Raw genomic sequence first — 21,003 nt, forward strand, 5'->3', positions numbered from 1 at the left:
CCTTTGGCCTGTGCTGTTTTAATGGAAATTGGGGACAGTAAATTATATGATAGATTATTCGAAAGAAATCTAGCTGAGTTCGTACTAAGATTACAACAAATCAAAACTATTCTAGAAGTCCAGAATGAAATGTTTATCTGAGTCTGAACTGTTCTACTAGGAAGTACCATTCAAAAATTGAGTGATAAATACGGTCCGAAACATGTAGTGACAAAATAATTTAAAAGGGTACTGAGATCTATATTTTTATTTAAGCCTATATTAAAAGTAGACCTAAAGAAAAAAGACAACATTACTAAATACTATGAAAAATAGAATGTGTAAGCACTATGAATTACGATTCAAAACAGTTAAACATTTCATTCTGGACTTCTAGAATAGTTTTGATTTGTTGGCATCTTAGTTAGCATTAAAATCATTGATTAGAAATCGAAAATCTATATAGATCTTTTAGTTTTCTGTGACCTGCACTTGCTACTAGTCTCTTGCTATTAGCCTAAGGCGCTTTATTTCGAATTTCCTTATTGCATTACACAGAATTGGAAGCACCCATCAAGACAAGATTATTTATAATCTGGGTCAGTTCGATATCGAACAGTAATCAACATAATGTATCAAGAACATAAGAGAAATCAAATTCATTCTGCCAATAATCTATACTGTCTGATACTTATGAAAGATGTTAACTACTAGTACATGGAAATCCTAGTGAAAGTAATGAGTCACAATTTTCTCTATCAATATAATACATTTCTACTTTCATTGATCAGCAAGTGGCAATAAATTATTGGAATTTAGTAATTCACGAGTTATCTGGAATCCGGATTTTATGTTATTAATTATTTAAATGACTAATTATTTTATGTAGACAAGATTGGGAACATCTTTTCTATGGTAACACAAAAACGGTGTTGTTTAGGATTATTTTGGATTTAAATTTAATATTCAAGAAGGAAAATTCAAATTGAAATCCACTCCCTCTCCATAATCCTATTATATTAAGCGAGCAATTTCTGTATGTCTGTTTATATTTTTATAATATCTGGTTATTCTTAGTATTAATATACTAAATATAATAATAATAATATATAATATAATAATATAATATTATCTGGTTATTTATGTTCAACGGATCACGAAAACGGCTCCAACGATTTTCACGAAATTTGGAACATAGTAGGTTTATGATATAAAAATTCGATTGCACTAGGTCTCATCCTTGGGAAAACTTGCTGAACGACATGAGAAGGATAATTCATCCTTGGAAAAATAGATGATAATTATTTCATCGTCTGTCGATGACAGAAGATGCGTGTGCCTGTGTGACAGATCAGCTGTGCAATCAATTAGATTAACGTATCTCGCGAGAAATCTAGAAATAATTTTAATTGACTCGATCAAAATAATCTGATTTGTTGACATGAGATGGTATATATCATAATATTCAAAGTTAATCATTATTTTACAGTTCTAAGTGATTAGTGAGTGTTATTTTGTTGTTCAAAAACTAAATTAGAACTTTTATGTATTCAAATATTTCAACTGAAAATTTGACCTGAATTCAAGTGTATGGAACATAATCTACTTTTTGGACCATTTATAGTGTATAAATCAAAATTCGGGAAAGAAACAGTTTTGGGCTGTACCTGTTAGTCCTTCTCCAATCATTTTAAAGAATTGAGTTCTGATTATCAATAAATAAATAACGAGCGAAGCTCGGTGCCCCGATATTGTTACATTATAAGTGAATGCCAAAGATGTTATAAGTGGAAAATTGTGTTACTGTGTTGTAGAATTTCAAAAAGTAGAGACTTGCTATGTCTCATACTAGGACTTATATCTGGGCATTGGTAGCCCGTATTAGGCGAGGTAGAACTTCTGCAAGGGACTCCCCAACAATTAAAGCTAGACAAGTATAACTAGCACTGTAGTTGATAAAATCAATATCGAGAGAAATTATAATCCATCACTTGTTTTTACTACTACTTATTTCTTAATAAACGTGAAATATAATACCGTAAAAGTGAATGTTGTTTGAAAGTTATGTTAATTAAATCTACTTGTCACTTGTTCTTATATTTTAGAACGTAAGATGACATTTCCAATAATTTTCAAGTAAAACCTTCAGTTTCGATGACTGTGTAAATTATCTTAAATGTACTCATATAGTGTGTATTTCTTTCATCCGGTTCGACTTTTTCTCCTACTCTCTAAACTCTTTCCTTTGCATTTTAATCTTGTTCGAAGAGTTCTCTTTTCATCCTACTGTCAATTAGGTATGACGTATGAGCTCTTCTCTCTCATTTATTTATCCTCATCACAGTCCTCTCAACCGGTTCAAAATGCATATCAGTTTGTCAGTAGGTAACTAAGATGACATCTTCCTTCAATATCTTACCTCGCAATAATAACTACCGCACTGTGGAGTAATAAGGCCAGAAATTATTGTGAACTCGTCTGAAATAGTTTCCGACTCTCATAGACCATGACAAGGAAATCCAGAATGTCGTGTCATCCTATCTAGCTCTATTTAATTCATGACGTGAATCTCATCTATGCAATTATCTACGAACAAGACGGCAGTCTAGATTCATCAGAGACTTATTTAAGAAGTGCATTCAGAAACTGCAGTGCTCGTTCGTCTGTGAATGAGCCTGCTTCAATTAAGCGCTCCCAATAATTGCTTATCATTTAGCAATCTGTACAGTTCGTTAATGGATTTGTGATAACGTATTGAAGGATAATTCTAAGAAGATTCTAGAATTTGTTGATTTATAAATTATTAGTGATGATATTTGAGAAAATAATTTTTAGCGAATTTCTAGATTCATTTTATAAGATAGTAACAACATTCCAAAGATTTTGAATCCTATGGAATGCTTCTATGAATCTTTTGTGTAGAATATCGAACTCATCAACCCTTACACTACATATTATTCTATCGAAGCTCTCTTGTGGACATATCGACACATGTAGGCGAATGTGCCACAGATCAAATCAAAACGAGTCAAATTGGTTAGAACGCCAATATTCAAGCTTCAATAGATTTTGATCAAGTTTGTCACAGATCAAATCAAAACGAGTCAAATTGGTTAAAACGCCAATATTCAAGCTTCAATAGATTTTGCTCAAGTTTGTCAGTTTTCAAGTTCGATCAACACCGAAACTTATGTTCTTTGTATGATAGAATCATATTCTATTCAATTCTATTTAGTGACCCTAAATATTTATAAGACGTGATCTCTCAAACAAGCTATTAAAAAAAGTTGCTATTACTCTTCATTGAACTCTTCATTTCTCATTCAATAATGATTTATTGATTCTTCATGATCGATTTCCTCACGAAACTCGTAGACATCTCAACCAAAGTTTCATCTATAATCAATCTTCTCCAATCTGCTTTTAAATAGCTTCTCCATATCTCCAACAGCTTTTTCAACACCTTAGACAATAACTCAATACCTCAACTTATATCTGACTCAGTAAATGAATACAGTGTTGTTTTCTATACATGGGAAACAGTTTAGTAAGTATTGCTACTACACATGCAACCTCTTTCCAAATGAAGTTGTAAATGACCCTCCATTCCCCATACTATCACAACACTATCGTTCTCCAAATCCGCATGAGAACCTCTTATCGCCAATCTATATATGCAATGAGAACCAATATCAACAATCTATACACGATTGGAATCGCATATCGTTACCAGTTACCACACAGTACAGAAATGGAATGGGACCATTGGACGTCTACAGAAGGCTACTCTGTGATCTCAAGATCTACTAGACTGGTATCTAGACTGTCTACTGCTTACGACTCTTTCATTAACTCTTTTACTGTACTCTATTATCTGTCTATTCTATAGAATTTAACGATCTATATTTCTATTCAAATTCAACATATTGTTAAATTTCAGCCTACAGTAGACAACTATTATTCTGGTCTATATTGTTTTTGCATCATTACAATATTATATCCCTCTGAGGATGAAGGGATCCATGTGGGTAAAATGATGATAATGAGAGATGAGCTCCTCACGTTTTATTTGAGTGATACGTTCCACCAGGAAGTGATAGTCGTATTGCACCTCATAGCTATCTCATTTATTCTCATTCTAAGGGCCGAACACACAATGCGTTCTTTCAAAATGTCGGCACAGCTGGACAGGACACAGGTAGCTCTCCGATTTGCTGATTCTCGATACGTCAACCCAATCAGCCAATCGGAGAGCTTCCTGTCCTGTCGAGCCGTGCCAACTCATCTGAAAATCACCTCGTGTGTTTTGGCCCTTGGAATGAGAAGAAATGAGATAGTAATGAGATGCAATGGACCTTTCACTTACTGGTGGTTTAGAACTCGAATAAAATTTTAGGTACACTCATCTCGCATGATTATAATTTTACCCTTACATCATTCATTTTCAATGTATCTTGGCAGATTGATCTCAAACAGACACTTACAACGACAGAGCTCATAGTTGATATAAGGCGCTTATCTTAATCTGCGCGATAAGATGATGTTGCCTGTGAATGGTAGAGAATATTTCATCCATCTACAACGTCTCCATTACATCACTGAACCCATTTTCTCATTTTCATTGATCCTCCCTATTCTCGTTTATTGATTAGTGTCTATTATGTGATTGGAGTATCATGTAGGAATAGAGTTATTATTTGTTAAATATTCCCATTGTATTTTCTCTAAATTCATACTGTATTATTTTTATATTTGGGCCTCTAAGTCAATAAAACTCCAACAATATTACATAGTTCTTCAGAATATACCAAACATTTTAAGACCATATTGTAAGCTCAACTATTAGAATTATTTATCAAGAGAGAATTATTTATTTATATTGAGTAGTATAAAAAGTGAACTCTTGAATATAATGTAGAGCCAACTTTCGAATATTATGTAGAGCTCTCTCCGACTTGAATTCTTTCAATTGATACTTTATTTATTCAGATTTGTACAATCCTCCATCAGATTTGATATCCACTCTCTCTGAATAATTGCAAACGCATAAATTGTAAATCTCCAAATATGTAAGTGAAAGTAAAGAAGTGGCGATCATTTCTGCGATTCTCCAAATAATTTCTTACTTTTAGAAAGTTAGTACTTTGCAAATTCGTTTGTTTGTTGCGTATAGAATTCATGAAACGTTTGTGTTGTATACTACTTTGTCTCATCCGTTTAAGGGACCGTCATAGTGAAGTGAAAGCATGTGTGGGAGAGGACTTTTCTTTGGAGTATTTTCTGCATATTTCCTACAATCTCGTAACTTTTTATAAAATCTCCGTCATTGAAACTATTGCTAATACTAAAGTTACAATTTGATGCAAAAACTGTAGGTTGTGGAATTGGGGATGTAGGATATTCTGTCAGCTTAGAAATTAGCATGTAGATGGGTTGGAAATTTGAATAAATTTTAAAAGTTTGGAAGGCCTTCAATTTAAGTGGTCTCAATCAAAGATGGAATATTTAGTAGTAACTGGAATTTTTCAGTTCAGTATATTGATTGATACAGAGGTGCCACAACCTCCCAAGGCCAAGGACGCAACCCCCTCCCCCTAAATATCCCAAATTCAGTTCTAGTCGCCCCGCATTCTCACAAAAAAGATCGTCGCTACTTTAAACACTGCTGACTTTCTTGTAGCCCATCCCTCGAAAGTTTGTTAGTTTGTCTCCTTATTAATTATTAGTCAACTACCAACCCCTCATTAATACATTGGTAGGATAGGCCTACTGTGGATGTGTATGAATAGAAAACTAATATTGATAGAGCAGCCTAGGTTGTAAGAAGATTGATGACACCTGAATTATTAGGTGTCATGAATGATTGACAAAATTCATTAATTGAAAGAAGTGCAATGTGAAAAAAAATTAAGAAATGAATTTAGCAGATGTACAATAGAGACATTCATGTATCTAAGAGAAAAATGGATGAATGCAATTTAGAAATTCAATTAATGGAATGATAATAGAAGAAATAGGAAAAACATATTGATGATGGGTGGAATGTAACGATAACTCGATACGGGTAATTGGAAGTATGAAATAGAGATGTTGAGTGCATAGCTCTTAATGTACATGCATAGAAGAATTATTAATGAGTTTATTATTGTGAATAAAAACCAATGATCCATGGCTAAGGAGCTATTTTGATAAGTGGATCCAGATAAGAATTTCAAATCAATGAATCCTCAAACAGTTCTAATAAATGTTACGGAAAAATAGGAAGGAAGCACTCATCACTATATTATTTCGAGAGGATCCTACGCCAATGAAAGTCAAAACCTACATCATGGTATCCATTATCAATCTCTCATGATTCTAAACAAACTAGAAAGACCAATCTTGTTATCTGGACAAACTCACCACAATTAATCGCAATCCAAAACCATTAATGAATTTATCTATCACGATCACTATTCAATTTCTATCATATGGAATTTCGAAATAGGTTCCAATCAGAGATTCAAAATCTTATGTCGAGAAAGTCCCAATTGTTGAGTTGCATAATTCACCTGCCACAGTATAGGGAGATAGGTGAAGCAAATATATTCTGATAAGACATCTTAGCCAGTAACAACCGAGTTAACCGGTTATCAACACTGGAATTGATTTTATCATTGCGGTCACACATAACATCAATACAGTAACGTGTATCAGTATACAGTGATGCATCAACAAGAATAACCGGTTACTTCAATATACATAAGCGCTGGAACGGATATAGGAGTGAGGAATTCTATTGAAAGCATATTAATGTTCGTTTTTTAATATTTAAAAAAATGCACACTGCTAAATGCATCCTTGTTCTATTAATAGCAGTGCACCAGTGTTGAAGATTGGAAAAGAAGTTGGAGAAGAGGAAGAAGCACAAGATCAAGATGGAAGAAAGGAGAACGCGGAGGAAAGAGGGAAGGAAATGGATGAAGAAAGAAGAAGAAAGATGTGAGTAACTGATAAGGAGGAGAAAAAGGCGACTAATAAAATAATTGGGAGTGAGAAATTGAGATTATGATAAAATTGAATAGGTTCTAGAGAAAAAGACAGAAATAAAATGAAGGATAAGTTAAGAGTAAAAGAAGAAGAAATGAGTTTGAGGTGGAGGGCGAAGGAAAAATAATAATACATTGATGCGAGAAACATTATAAATTATACGAGTGCAAAAAGTTACATTTCACTTTCTAAATTAATCATTAAAATGTCTCGTTTACACTGTGTGTATTCTATTATCTGAAATGGTTCAGGAAAAGTGATTAAAACCATGAGTGTTCTTGCGTTATGCTGTTGAGTGGCAATAATTCTAATTTCAAATGCATGTATAGTCAAGTACTATAAAGATCATGCTTTAGGATACTGTACTGTACTATGAAGGACTTCCTTGACTTTTTTCAAATATAAGCTATGATAGTCTTTTTAATATTAATACGACTGAATGATGATTTCAAATTGAGTACGTGTCTTTTTCATGAGGTAAAATAAATATGAATTATCATTCTACATCCTACTATGTATATTATCTTCTATTTATGATCAATGTATCGTCTGAATATGATTAATCGGTAATATATCATTTATCATCAATACATGATAATCGATTCTATCATCTATACTATTATATATAAGTTATTACATTTTGGATGTGAATTTAATTATTTAGTTATAAATGACAAAAAAATTGAAACCGATTAAGGATCGAGTGATGTTGAGGGTACAACGTTTCCAAGCTTGGCTTTTCACTCAGAAGTTCCAAATTTGGGTGTCCTAAAAAAGTAGAAACACAGTTTGAATATTCCATATTTCTCCATAATTTTCATCAAAAATGAAAACACGATTCCAGCATCCCATATAATTACCATTCACCATCGGAAATAAAAACGCATCTGAAAATTCCATATTATAAAATTCCAATATCATACGTGTATTATGAATAGCCTAACACTAATCGAGAATAAAATCACAATTTGAACATTCCAATTATTATTCCCATCGATTTCAGGCTCTCCGCTCTCAGGCTCATCTTCCCTTTTTTCTGCCAGTTGGCTCGGAATGTTGAAATTTATTCAAATACCAAACGTCAAGGTGAAGAGGATTCCAACCAATGATGACTCGTTGAAAAAAGTATCCTGGAGCTGGCAGCTGACTCAGTAAAGATCTCAGACTAAATTGTTTCCGCGAAGGTAATTCGATCGGCTAATGATAGATCCTGTAATTGATGCCCACTAAATCCTTTGTCCTTTGAATCCTTCATGAGTTAGAAAAAAGGACAGTAATAGCTTTTACCAGCTTTACTTCTTGATTTTTGTTCTGGTTCAATCATGGAATCAATATGGATTTCAACAATAATGCCGGTTACCATTCAATAGCCAAAAAGTCACGAGAGTCTAGCGAGTATTATCATAGAGAAAAGATAGCACCTATGCTATCTATTCTCTTTAGCATAAGTGCTATCTTTAACTGTTCCCTTCATGATATATATATTTATTTATTTATTCAGTCATGTACAATTATTACACTAATGTGAGAAGGCACAACAGGCTTATGCCCAAAACTGTCTCATCTCAAATTTTTACTTCAGTCCAAATTAAACTGTAGGTGAAGCTACTATCACTTATTAAAATAACAATTTACACTTCAAAAAACTAACAAATCTTCAATCAAAAATAAATATCATGAATAATTAAATGTCACAGAATTAGAAACAATTATCCAGAAAATCTAAATTTGGAATAAAACTGAAAAATTTTGAACCTAATATTTAAATATTCTAAGATAAAAAATGAAATGAGAACACAGCATAAGAATAATGACGATATTGAACATAAATAAGATGTTAGATGCTTCCCAAACTCAACTCAAGGATAGCCAGGATGGCAGGTGTGCTCCGCAAGAGGAATTAAAAATCTCGTTCAGAAGGTACAGCAACTAACCAAACTAGAAATAATATATAATTACATGTATTACTATCAGGTATTAGTAGGTGCAGTCTCATCACATGAGAATTTTTCGAGAGATAGATAGGAACGAGCTTTGGCATCCCTCAAAGTACGATCTCTTAAATTCCAAATACCCATGTTTTCTCACATTCAAAATCATATTTTTCTCACAATCACATTTTTCTCACTTGTAAAAATATTATTGAAAGTCGATTCAAACAATATACTATAGAATGTAGGAGACTCTTTGTCATGTTTCGATACGGAGCGTCTCCATTTTTAGATCATGAAGAGCATCGTTTAATATAGAGTACGTCAAAATTAATGAAGAGCATTTTTGTACTTTATTCACTTTATATGCACATTTTCCACGTTCATGTGATTCTTTAAAATTGCATAGTATAATATTATTATTTTACTGCTCCCTGTCTAATGTGGACCAGGTTACCTAATTCAGGGTACCTTACTCCTTCGAGTTAGAACAGTCGCTAGGTCATGTCAGAGGCCCTGAAAATTCATCAGGTGCGACCTGAAAACCCTGACACCAGACCTGAGCCAGCCAGGTTTCACGACATTATTATTATTATTATTACTCCTTCAAAAAAAAAAATTATGATGAACCCTTTATGTTGTATCTCTTGTTTACTGTTCCCTTCATGATATATTATATGAATTATAGAAAACTGAACTACTTTTACAATGATCAAATACTTCTTTTCATGTCGATTTGAAATCTCTGCTTAACTAGTCATCTCCAATATTGCACCTACTATCACCTTGAAATATGTTAATAATAGAAAGAGGAGTAGGAAACAGTGTTTGTTGATGATATTTGCCCTTGAGTGCTTGGAAGTGAATGAATGATTCAAGGAACAGGATTCGTTGTAGTCATACCTTGACCGTCAAAACATAACTGTTCATTTCAGTTATGACTTGCATATTGCTCCTGTGTAATGAGTTTTCTTTAGAGTGAGAAAGGAATAATTGAAGTGGGTGGGAGCATCCAGTGAAAAGAAAATGAGAGTTTCAGTAAGGATTACAGTCCTTGAAAAAGTAATTTGAATACACTGTTGGATGATTAGTGGGATGGAAATATTGAAATTCTTCGAAGTTTTCATCCTCCTTAAACAGTTTGCTAGTCAATAATCCAACATGAACTCATTGTAACATTTTTGACTTTACGGTGCATATTTTTAGTAAATATATGTATGATGAACGCTTTTCAAAACACAGGGTTGTTTCTTCAGGGAATATACGAGTATTATGAAACAATTGCAATATTCCAAGGATACTTTTAATATTCAGATTATGATGTGAATATTTGATATGCTGTTCTAGTCTGTCCTAGAAGTAATAATACGTTTTCCCATCCTGTGCAGATTCATAAAATTCATTCAGAAATACAGCTGAGTTTCACATTTTTCCCCAGAATCATATTCTTTCTCCACAAGAAAAAATCCTCCATTCAAGTCGAAACTCATGTTTCCTCATGTAGATTCAAATCACAACACTGATAAATCACTTGTACCGGTAACTTAAACAATACACAGTATTCAAGCTACAAGTCGATTCTACTCATATACAGTAGATCACAAACAGTATTCAATACATCACTCCAACTAGAAGAGAAAGTGTAGGCTCTTTTAATTAAGTTTAAAGCTTTTTCATGTTTCAATAGCCATTGTGGAGTGTTACAACTATTAAACTTCGAGCATCATGCTTCCGTTCTCATAACAGTTATTGTTCAATGAGTTATATAATTGAATGAAACTTATGAGACACTGTTATGTTTGAGGTGTTCTGAATGGAGATCTCTAAGTATTTTAGATAGGACCTTCGCGTTCAAACAGAGATGTCAGGGTCCATCTAGGATGGGCGTTGCACCTTTTGTAGGTTAGAATTTGTCCTGATAAATGTCAAGGATAATAGGCTTGCTTGACAGCTTAATTTTTCAGCTGAGATTAGACTGCACAAAGTGAAGTGTCAATATTAGAGGAGCTAATGTCGTGAGTCTCGAGTGTCATCGAGAGCTGAACGATTAGAGCCGAAGTGAGCCTAATCGCTTAGAATGAATTGAATTAGGTAACAGCCGGAATCAGATTTTGATCCTAATCGTGTTGTGGTTGTAACAATTGGGGTTTGTAATTGATTACCAAGTTATAGGAACTGATTTACTGTTACAGGAATTGAGTTACCGTCAACTCCATCAGGAACAAGACATTTCAATTTTAGATTCAATTCAGGTAATCTGTGCATTTTCAATATCCATCCCATTTTCATTTCAATTTCAGTTCACTAGATCAAATCACTTTGGGATGATTCAGCATCAAACTGCATCAAGAACAAAACTATAGTTTTTCTCTCATCATGATACCACACATTACCCACGCAAATACCTCAGACTGATATCGGCATCATCCTCAGCGACAAAAGTCAAGTTCGTGAGATTTTCAGTGAGTTGCGAAAATCTAATGAATAATTTGGACTATAATACGGATGTAGTAGGGCTGCTACGTATTTGACTCTACAATGCAAATATTTCTTCTTCATCTAATGCACTAAGTATATAATGTACAAGTATCTAATGCACTTGATTTGTCTTATTTTCTTGCAATCTCCTCACAGTAATTTATGCATCTTCATTCAAATATATAGGCTATATGCTCAATAACTTTTTACAGCAGATGAAGGTTTTATGACAAAAATTAATAACATGGAGAGTATAACAGAGAGGACCTATCCTTTTGAATCAATAATTGAAAAAAGTATGAAAGCAAAAAACAGTATGTGAGACAGGATTGAAAAAAGTTGAAAGTCAGATAACGAAGACGGATGTGAGAGAGAGGAATCACAAATAGTAAAAAACTATTTGAGTTGGCAGTTCAGAGCAGCAAAAAAATAGCAATAAGAGGAGGAACAAAAGTTGAAGGAAAAGAGGATCAAGAAAAATAAGAAAGAGGAAAGATGAGGAGAAGAGGAAAGTAATGCATAAAAATAAAAAGGTAGGGATAGAGTGGAGATAAATTACCTGATGCTTCAACTTGAGGGCGGAACGGAAAGTGTACCGAAAAAGGAATAAGAGGAATATTTAAAAAAAAGAAGAAAAGAAGATCCTTCAGGATTCGCGATAATAATTCCAGTCCAGCAGGTTGCGAGTACTGGAGGGCGTTCGATACATTTTTCTCTCTTTTCAATCCAGGATTGTGGGAGTGTAAAGACTCAATGAAGGAGAATAACCGATTTTTTAAGCCTGAGGGAATTAACATCTCAAGAGCGACGACTCATCTGCCTCTGCTTCTATCAGATCATGCACTATAATTTTATGATCCTCCTCTATGTGAGCTGCTACATATCGACAAAACATGTAACCCATTCAAGGTTATCAACATTCACCTTAATCTCTTCCAAATTAATACTTTTTCAATGGTTTTTTACCCGACGCCTGTGTCATGATTGTTGGATAATGATGACTTGGACACGACTGAGGATATAGAAATGTCCTTTTTTGGAAAATGTGTAGTTTCTTCCACTTTGTTAGATCCATAAAAATATTCCCGGCAACAAAATGGAACCGACGTTTTTAAATTCAGAAATAAAATTAGATTTATGCTTGACAAAATGCAACTCATAACTAAATAACATACTTCTTGAAACGTTGATCAAATTTAGAAAAAAGCTGGAAAATTGGAGATTTTCTGTAGGCCTATCCTGGAAATCTGTCAAGTTTCTTTTTGTAAAATTGTGAGAATTTTAAATTTCTAGTAATTCACAATTAAATACTCTGTCACTTTCTGAGTCCTACTGATTTAAATTCAGGCATGCAGTTATAGCCATCGACTGATAAGGTGACTGAAGCATGATGAACATGCTTCACGACAAAAGACAGAAGTCTTCTGACCACTTCTCCGACAGCCTCTACAGTCTACATCATTAGACAGAAGACGAAAACATGGCACTAGTACTCGTGAAATAAATTGAAGAATCTATAATATATTATTGATTATATACTAATATATTACTGATATATACTAATATATTCTAATATAGCCTATTATATATAATGATGACCTTCTGAAAGAATTCTGCAGTAACATTGATTTGATTTGATGAACTTCATGAACAGATAAATGATTGGTATACCAGGTATTGAACAGTGTTTCAGGGTTAAACATGCAACTGTTTTGACTGAAAACATGCTAAATTTGGAACTGGATTGTGCAATCACTCTCCACAATATTCCAAACACTTTCTACGCTCTACAAATCAATTAGTGTCAATCACCTTGGAAACACTGTTTATAATGATTGTCTTACAATTGCAGAATGGTAAGTAATCTACCCTACAGATTACAGAAAATTGTTTTTGTGGTAGGCTATCTGCTGTACATTATCCTGCAACTCGATCAAATTCATAATATAATCGGACATTTCATTGACGTTGATACCCGCTAGCAATACAATTGGAATGTTGGCTTTCGCTTGGTTAGTTGATCAGGATAAATTTGAAGATAAATAGTCTAAGAAATCTGTCATCAAAATCGTAGTTCAGTCATAGAACACGAGTTTCTGAACTATCATTGTCATTCTAGTCATTTGCCAGTCACAGTTCCACAGTTGAAAGTATTCAATAAATATTGTTCTATTTGAATTTTCTATAATTTCTAATGGATTCCTTACATATCCATGTTTTCTATAATTTCATGCACGGTGCGTATTGATAACTATTCTCTGATTCTATCATGGTCATTGTTAACAAAAATAATAATGATTAGTTGGAATTTCCCATCATAGGACTTTTGCTTTCCTGGAAGGTTAAAACTGGAATTTGAATATTCATCTGTGATTTTCCTTCTTCAGATTTGCACCTTCGGTGTGTACGCTAACCAGGCCAAAGACGTTCCAGTCAGTGCTTTAAGATTGAGGACTGATAAATCTTGCATTAGAAGCTCATAGCTTCAACAATAATAATATGAGCAACAGTTAAACTATCATTGTTTGATCTTCTTTTGAGTGGCGTAATTTCTTACTCGTTGTGATTTCTTCATCACAACTCATGCAATATTTTGTGGACTATTCTGTGGACATGATAATTATTTATGAATATCAAATCCTGAACTTCTTACTTGTAGTTTTACTGATAGGCTAACTTCTTCAACAATACTGTACCATAGCCTACATTTTGCGACACTTTTGATCATTAAATTCCACTTTGTAACAGCTTCTTGATCTCTTTTAGGTTGTGTAGGATTGAAGATTGGATTATTTACAATATGTCTTTTATTTTGAAGGAGATATTAATCTCATTGAAAATGCTGTCATTGTGTACCGTATCGAAAGTGGAGTAGTTAATAATAGCTATAATTGAGTTGAGCTCAATCGCATATTATAAAATGACTTTTAGAACTATGGACGTTTACAAAGCACAAATTCGGTTATTGTGCTAGCAAATTCGGTTATTGTGCAAAAGATGTATATAATAGATGGGGACGTTTTATATGTTTACCTTCTATTTAGTCCCAACAAAGTCAAAAGTAGTGTTCCAAACATTCCCTCTAATTTCTTTGTCAAAGTTTTGGGCGATTTCTCTTCCTTTCTTGATTAAGTGGTAGAGTGGAAATTAGTGTCCAAACTTCTCCTCGTCAACAAAGGAAACAGTCATTCTATTCTATTATATTTCCTTCTAAACAGCGTACGATATTATTTGTTTGTATCAATATAATATATCACGAGAACAATATTGAAATTGCAGTAGCGTTAAGCTAGCCGATTTTTTCTCGTTACTGAACCAATGTTTTGCTCTATAGTGAGGTCCACGTTATAATGACAGTGGATAAATATAGAAAAATAGCGATGCCGATTCTCTGCATTAATTAATCATATTTCTACACTGTTAAAAACATAATTGGCACCGTTGTGGACCTAGAAAAGGATAGTAACACCGGCTTTGTCGAATGATAGACAAGGATAGCAAAACCAAAGTTGATCAAATACTGTGATTATAACGTGGACCTCACTATTTCAGTGTTGACTTGTGCATCTTGGTAACAGTTAACTAGTAATAAAAAACTAGTAACGAAGTTAGCTAGAGCTAGGGCAATTTCATGTGAGTGATTATTAATGATTGCTCACAAGTAACAGTTAGATCTTGAGGATTGAATCTCACAGATTCTATTCCATGATTGACCCTAACATGCTTGTAAGTTACAGTTCAATACTGCATCACTGATTACATCAGCAGTATCAACAGTTAAATTGGCGAGATTGCGTTTGTCAGCGGGACTGTTAGCACAGCTAATCGTTAATAATAGTATTCCCTATATAGTGAGACTCACTTAAAACTGTCAGCATTGAGTTGAATTGGTAGCATTAATGTTATTCATCAGGAATGCTGTCATTTTGGAGAGAGAAGCAACAGGTTTTTTATTTGAAAGCTGCAAATCAATCTTCAGCGAGATTGTTTTGAACTGTCAGTGTTGGTTGAATGGAGTGCGTTCGTTATATTTATGAGGAATGCTGACAGTTGTCTTAATATAGGAGATACTTGGATTGCGTGTGAGATGGAATTCGAACGAGAGCGAGGGAGGAGGAGAAGGAGTAGGAGGAGGAAGAGTATTAGGAGGAGGAGGAGGATTGAAGAAGATCCAGGTCCGAACCGGGAAGGTCAGCAGCTATCAGAATGTGACTGCCTGTCGGTGGGTCAAAGGTCGTTGAGGGAGCGTCTGAAGGTCACTGGAGGTGGAGAGAAGATACACCACTGTCGCTGACTAGATTCACTTTCCAACTGGTAGAAAGGGGGTGGAGGAGGAGGAGGAGGGGGAGGAGAATGACGAGGTGGAGGAACAAAAGGAGAATTAGAGAAGGTGGTGAGTAAGGAAGTGAAGTGATAGAAGGTGATAGCTAGGAAGTTGGGAAGTGATAGAGAAAATAGAATAATTGGGAAAGAAGAAAAGAGAGTAGAAGATAAGAAGACGAATTGGAGAAGTAGGAGATGAAGGAGTAGTAAAGGAGATGGAGGAGAATTAGAAGATGAAGACGAATAAGAAGTGGATGATAAAGATGAATTGGGCAAAGAGGAATCAGGAATAGATAAGAAGATGCCAGAAGAAGAAGACGAGGAGACAAGAAGAAGAAGAAGACAAAAAAAGAAAAATGAGTAGAGCAAACGTGGATAAACCGAAGAGGGAAAAAGAAGATCATCATTAGAAGAAACTGGTTGTTGAAAGTAAACTAAGAGTAAAAAGAGAATAACGGAAGAAAGAGAAAATAATGGAAAGAACAGTAGATCAAGAACAAAACGAAGAAGCGAATGATTATGAAAGAGACTAAGGAAAAGAATGAGGTGTGGAAGGGAGAGGAATAAAGAATATTCCCATCATCAAGAAGAGGTGAGTAGATGGAAAGGAACAGAAGATTAAGAGTAGGGGAAATAGTAGAGGGAAAACAGAGAAATGAATAGTAGAGGAAGATAAACAGAAAAATGCATGAGAATAATGATGGACAGAAGATGGTGAAGCACAAGATAAATAGATAGGAAAATACATACATAGAAATACATAGAAATGTAAGATGATGTGAAAAAGTAGATGAAGAGAAATCAAGAGTTAGAGATTCTTAAAATATTATGTAGTCTTCCTGTTCATGACAGTCAATCGTCTTAGATTTCTCTCTCCTTCTATCACTAACTGGTCCAAAGTCCAGCATCGATGGTTCACTGATTGGTAGTAGTTATTATTTAGTATTCATTTGGAAGATGGGTAAATACCAGTTTTGTTCAAAATCAATTTAATGAATGCTTTCCATTTATCGATACGCGAAGAGCATTTATTGAAGAAAACTATCTTCAAAAAAGCAGAATGATTATTAGATTTCACTTTATTTTTCCCTTTCTAATGTTCCCCAATACCTTCGATATCTAATTACTACATTAACTGTATAATACAATAGTAAATCTCAAAGCAAGTTGCTTTATTAAGTGATGAATCGCTTTTGTTATATTGTGAACGATTCCGCAATTTATTTTCACATTCAATATCTCCAATTGTTCCATATTTTCCTGTAGATTTTCTTCTAGTAGTCTTATTATTGTTTTTGTTTCAGATGGGAAATCTCCTTCGACCAATACCTTTCTTCCTGCTCATGATTGCGCTCTGTAGTTATGCCGGTAAGATGATTATCAATTTCGTTCTAAAATACGTAGGTAGGTAGTTCAGAAATCAACTCCCAACTTCTTACATTAACTGGAAAATATCTATTGAATTGTAGATGAAACTGATATTTAATTATAATATTCATGAAAGTGACTAATGTGTTCCTGTGTTCCTAGAAAAATTATACAAGATTACTGTCATTAGTGTAATCCATTCTCTTTGATGATCCGATCCACCTTACATTACAAAAAAAAATAATAAAGGAATAAAAATGTCAGGGAAGCTTTCAAGAATCCACAACAGTATCATTCTTAAACTCGTGATAGTAGTATCTTAATATCTCACTTGACCTCTAGAAAAATGAAGATCTTCTTAAGATCGAAAAGAATGGAGTAGGTAGCAAAAACAAGAAAAACCTAGATGAATCATGAAAGTATCCTTATATATTCTCAGAATACTTCATCCTAGAATCACACTTCATCGTGTCTTGGAGAATTTGTCCACATTACTGTCAACAATAAAATTTGTTCTTCACCAGATTCCTCATAAATAACACAAAAACAAAAATTGAAAGATTAAACTGCGAACAATAGCTAGCAAGGATCCTAATAAAGCTATGATCTGAGAGACGGAGTTGGTTTGAGTTGAGAATAACAATGTGTAGGCTGGCAGATTGAGTCATAGACCATTGTGTTGTGTTTCTGTCTGAAATTATTATTGTTATTCCATAAAGAGTTCCAGGATAATGTTGAAGAAAAATGATCAGTTTCTTTCTTGGCTTATAATGACGGATGGAATGGCAATAGTAATTTACTAGAGAATGATTGTAGTTATTAGTGAGATTTGTCAATTTTGACAATTTTGTAGTGATTTGTAATGTTTATTGCAGGGAGACTGATAAGTATAAGTTGTATTGTAATTTCAATTATTAGCGATCGCAATTCAGTTGGGTGTTTTCAGTTTATTAGTACTGATTTACCGTATTATAATGTAGGATATTTGATAAGAAGTCAGGAATTATGATGGCAGAATTATTATTGTTAATCTCTCAATGAATTGAAAAGCTTATGCCCTCATAAAATATAAATAATAGTACTTTGGGAAAGAGGAGATACTTCATTCTTCACCTTGAGGAATGTCATTTTAGAATTTTGTGTTCTCAGCCTTCTAACTGAAGATCAAGCACTCAACAAGATAAGCAAGCCTTATCCATGCATAATATATTCGATTATTCTCATATGAAAAGAATTGCCTAGGACATCTTCATATTTATATGTTCTATTGTTTCGTCCAAAATAAACTATTTTGTGAGTTGAAAAATTTTTATTCATTTGAATCGACAAATAAATTTAGCCTAAACCAGAATATTTATAGCCAATAGTCAACAATTTTTCAGTCATTTTTATGATTATTTTCAATCGTTTACATATGTTTTTATAATTTTATTTCAAAATAGTATCATTATCATCTATATAATGTCCAATTATTTCATTTATATATAATTTAGATGTGTTGCAGTATTTAGATTTATTTTATTCTATTACCTTTTTTATTCAGATCTATTTTTTTTATTGCAGCCGGTGAAGACAAGAGGGTGGTATGTTACTACACAAATTGGAGCGTCTATCGACCTGGAACAGCTAAATTCAGTCCCCAGAACATCAACCCATATCTTTGTACCCATCTCATCTACGCTTTTGGCGGCCTAGACAAAGACAATGGGTTGAGGCCGTACGACAAGTATCAGGATATTGAGCAAGGTACGAGCAAACTTAAATTCTCACCAAAATTATTCTATTTACCAAACATTGTATTCATTATATTACATTCCATTCAATTCATAGTTATGGTCTAGTTTTCTTACATTGTGTTTCTTTATCATTTTAATAGTAGCCCATGCTAGTGAAGTGATCTTACAATAGGAGGTATGCTGGAATACTAATTACTCAGTAAGCTTACAGCCTTCTGCAGTAGCGTTCGATACCTATATCAGTAGCCAGATAGTATGGCTACTATCAGTACCTATATCAGTATGGGATAGAATAGTATTTATAGTAGTAGTGTAGTAGTATGATAGGTAGGTTTGAAGTAGCCTACAGTTAACTATAGTGTAATTAAAATTGGTACTGTATACGGTATTGCAACTATTTAGTAGGGATTAGGGAAAAGTATGAGCTCTGGAAACATGTCTTGTAGGATGTGTTGTCATAGTTCAAAGAACTCAAAACAAATACGGTACTTGAGATTTCCAAATCCTATTTGAATTCAAAACAACAAGACGGATCTTGACTGTTTATTATAGTTACATTACTTGCATTCTTAACTTCGTGCAATTCAAGATACCCACACTATATATGCTATGCTTAACAGCAATGCACTGAGAAAGTTCAAGCTACGGTATTTAATATTCCAAACAAGAATCTTGCACCTCGGAAATCAGACTTGAATAAAAAGTAGCTGAAGAAAACATGTGGATTTTTTTCGGCCAAGGAAAACTCCATTCGTTTACTTGTTTTTCCACAAATATTTTTACTAATGGGCCGAGTAGATATACCGTTTTTTATTTTTTGTAAACTGATAGATATTCGGAATTGGGATTGTTTTCTTCATCCAACATACTATTGGATTAATATAGTAGATAATCTGTTGAATGAATTATAATGGAAGTACAGGACCTCTTCAATAGCCTTCAGAATTAAAGAAGGAAATATCAACAATAGTAAACTATTTAAATAATTATTTTTCCACATGCTAAAAGAAAATACATACATTTCCAAGAAGGAACTCTCCATCAACCAAAGGAACATTATAATATAGGCTATATTTATATAATTGGATACACATCCTACTAATGAGTATGAAATGTTCTTGGACGAATATCCATGCAGAGCGACCTGTTATAAAGAAAATTGAGTGACATTACTTGAAGCTAGACAATCGTTCATTTAAATAATTAGAAACTATTTTGTTACAATCTACATTAATGATTTTAATGTGTTATATTTTTTATTATAAATCTCCAATAAACCCAGTCTTATTAATGGTTCATTGATAATGGTAATGATAGGAATTAGCGTCTTCTTATCCTCATAAAACATCAGTGTTTTCTTTTCATTTCATGAGTAGACTAGGTATATGAATACTATTATGAACTGTTCACTGCTTATAAAATCCTTTTACTGTAGCCTAAATATGATATTCACGTTACCGTACTAATTTCTGCCTCCCTACTCTATATTTGAACTGATATGTCCACTAGAACAATAGCTTTCAATGTGTAGGTGTGGAAAAATTCTATAAATAACTCATTTTCTCACATACCGGAAGGCTACTTTAATAATTGTAAAAACTGTTAATTTCACAGGAGGATACGCCAAATTCACCGGTCTCAAGACGTACAACAAAAATCTGAAAACAATGTTAGCCATAGGAGGTTGGAACGAGGGATCTGCCAGGTTCTCTCCGTTAGTAGCTGACGAGGAACGGAGGAGAGAATTCGTCAAAAATGTTGTCAAATTTCTGCGACAAAATCACTTCGATGGTCTCGATTTGGATTGGGAGTATCCTGCTTTTAGAGACGGTGGTAAACCTAGAGATCGCGACAACTATGCTCAACTTGTTCAGGTAATTAGGTTTGAAAGATGATGGATTTTCTAGTATTGCATAGTAAAATGTATTATTTTTTTTTTATCCTGCAGAACTTGAATTGCAGTTGTATTGAAAAATTCTCCTCAAAAGCGAGATGAGGGTGGACAACATTGTACTAAACGTGTCCATTGGAACTTCAATTATTTTTATGAACAATCACTCTATCACACGGAGAGTATCGATTTACCAGAGGAAATGTTTTATCGATACTGTAGTTGGTTTGAAAAATTGAAATGAATTATTGAATATTAAAACATTTAA

At 33.6% G+C, this 21,003-nt stretch overlaps 1 protein-coding gene across 1 annotated transcript in view; it reads left to right on the plus strand.

Moving 5' to 3' along the window:
• The window catches only part of LOC111064182 (serine-rich adhesin for platelets), a 100,156-nt gene that overhangs the window by 43,794 nt on the left and 35,359 nt on the right, over window positions 1–21,003 (plus strand). The window contains exons 3-5 of the mRNA XM_022351873.2: window positions 17,045–17,108; window positions 18,672–18,854; window positions 20,459–20,718. Of these exons, the coding sequence (XP_022207565.2) occupies window positions 17,045–17,108; window positions 18,672–18,854; window positions 20,459–20,718 (507 nt within the window). The remainder of the gene's footprint in view (window positions 1–17,044; window positions 17,109–18,671; window positions 18,855–20,458; window positions 20,719–21,003) is intronic.

The sequence above is a fragment of the Nilaparvata lugens genome, chromosome 10 (genome assembly GCF_014356525.2).
Source record: "Nilaparvata lugens isolate BPH chromosome 10, ASM1435652v1, whole genome shotgun sequence".
Classification (NCBI taxonomy): Eukaryota; Metazoa; Arthropoda; class Insecta; order Hemiptera; family Delphacidae; genus Nilaparvata; species Nilaparvata lugens.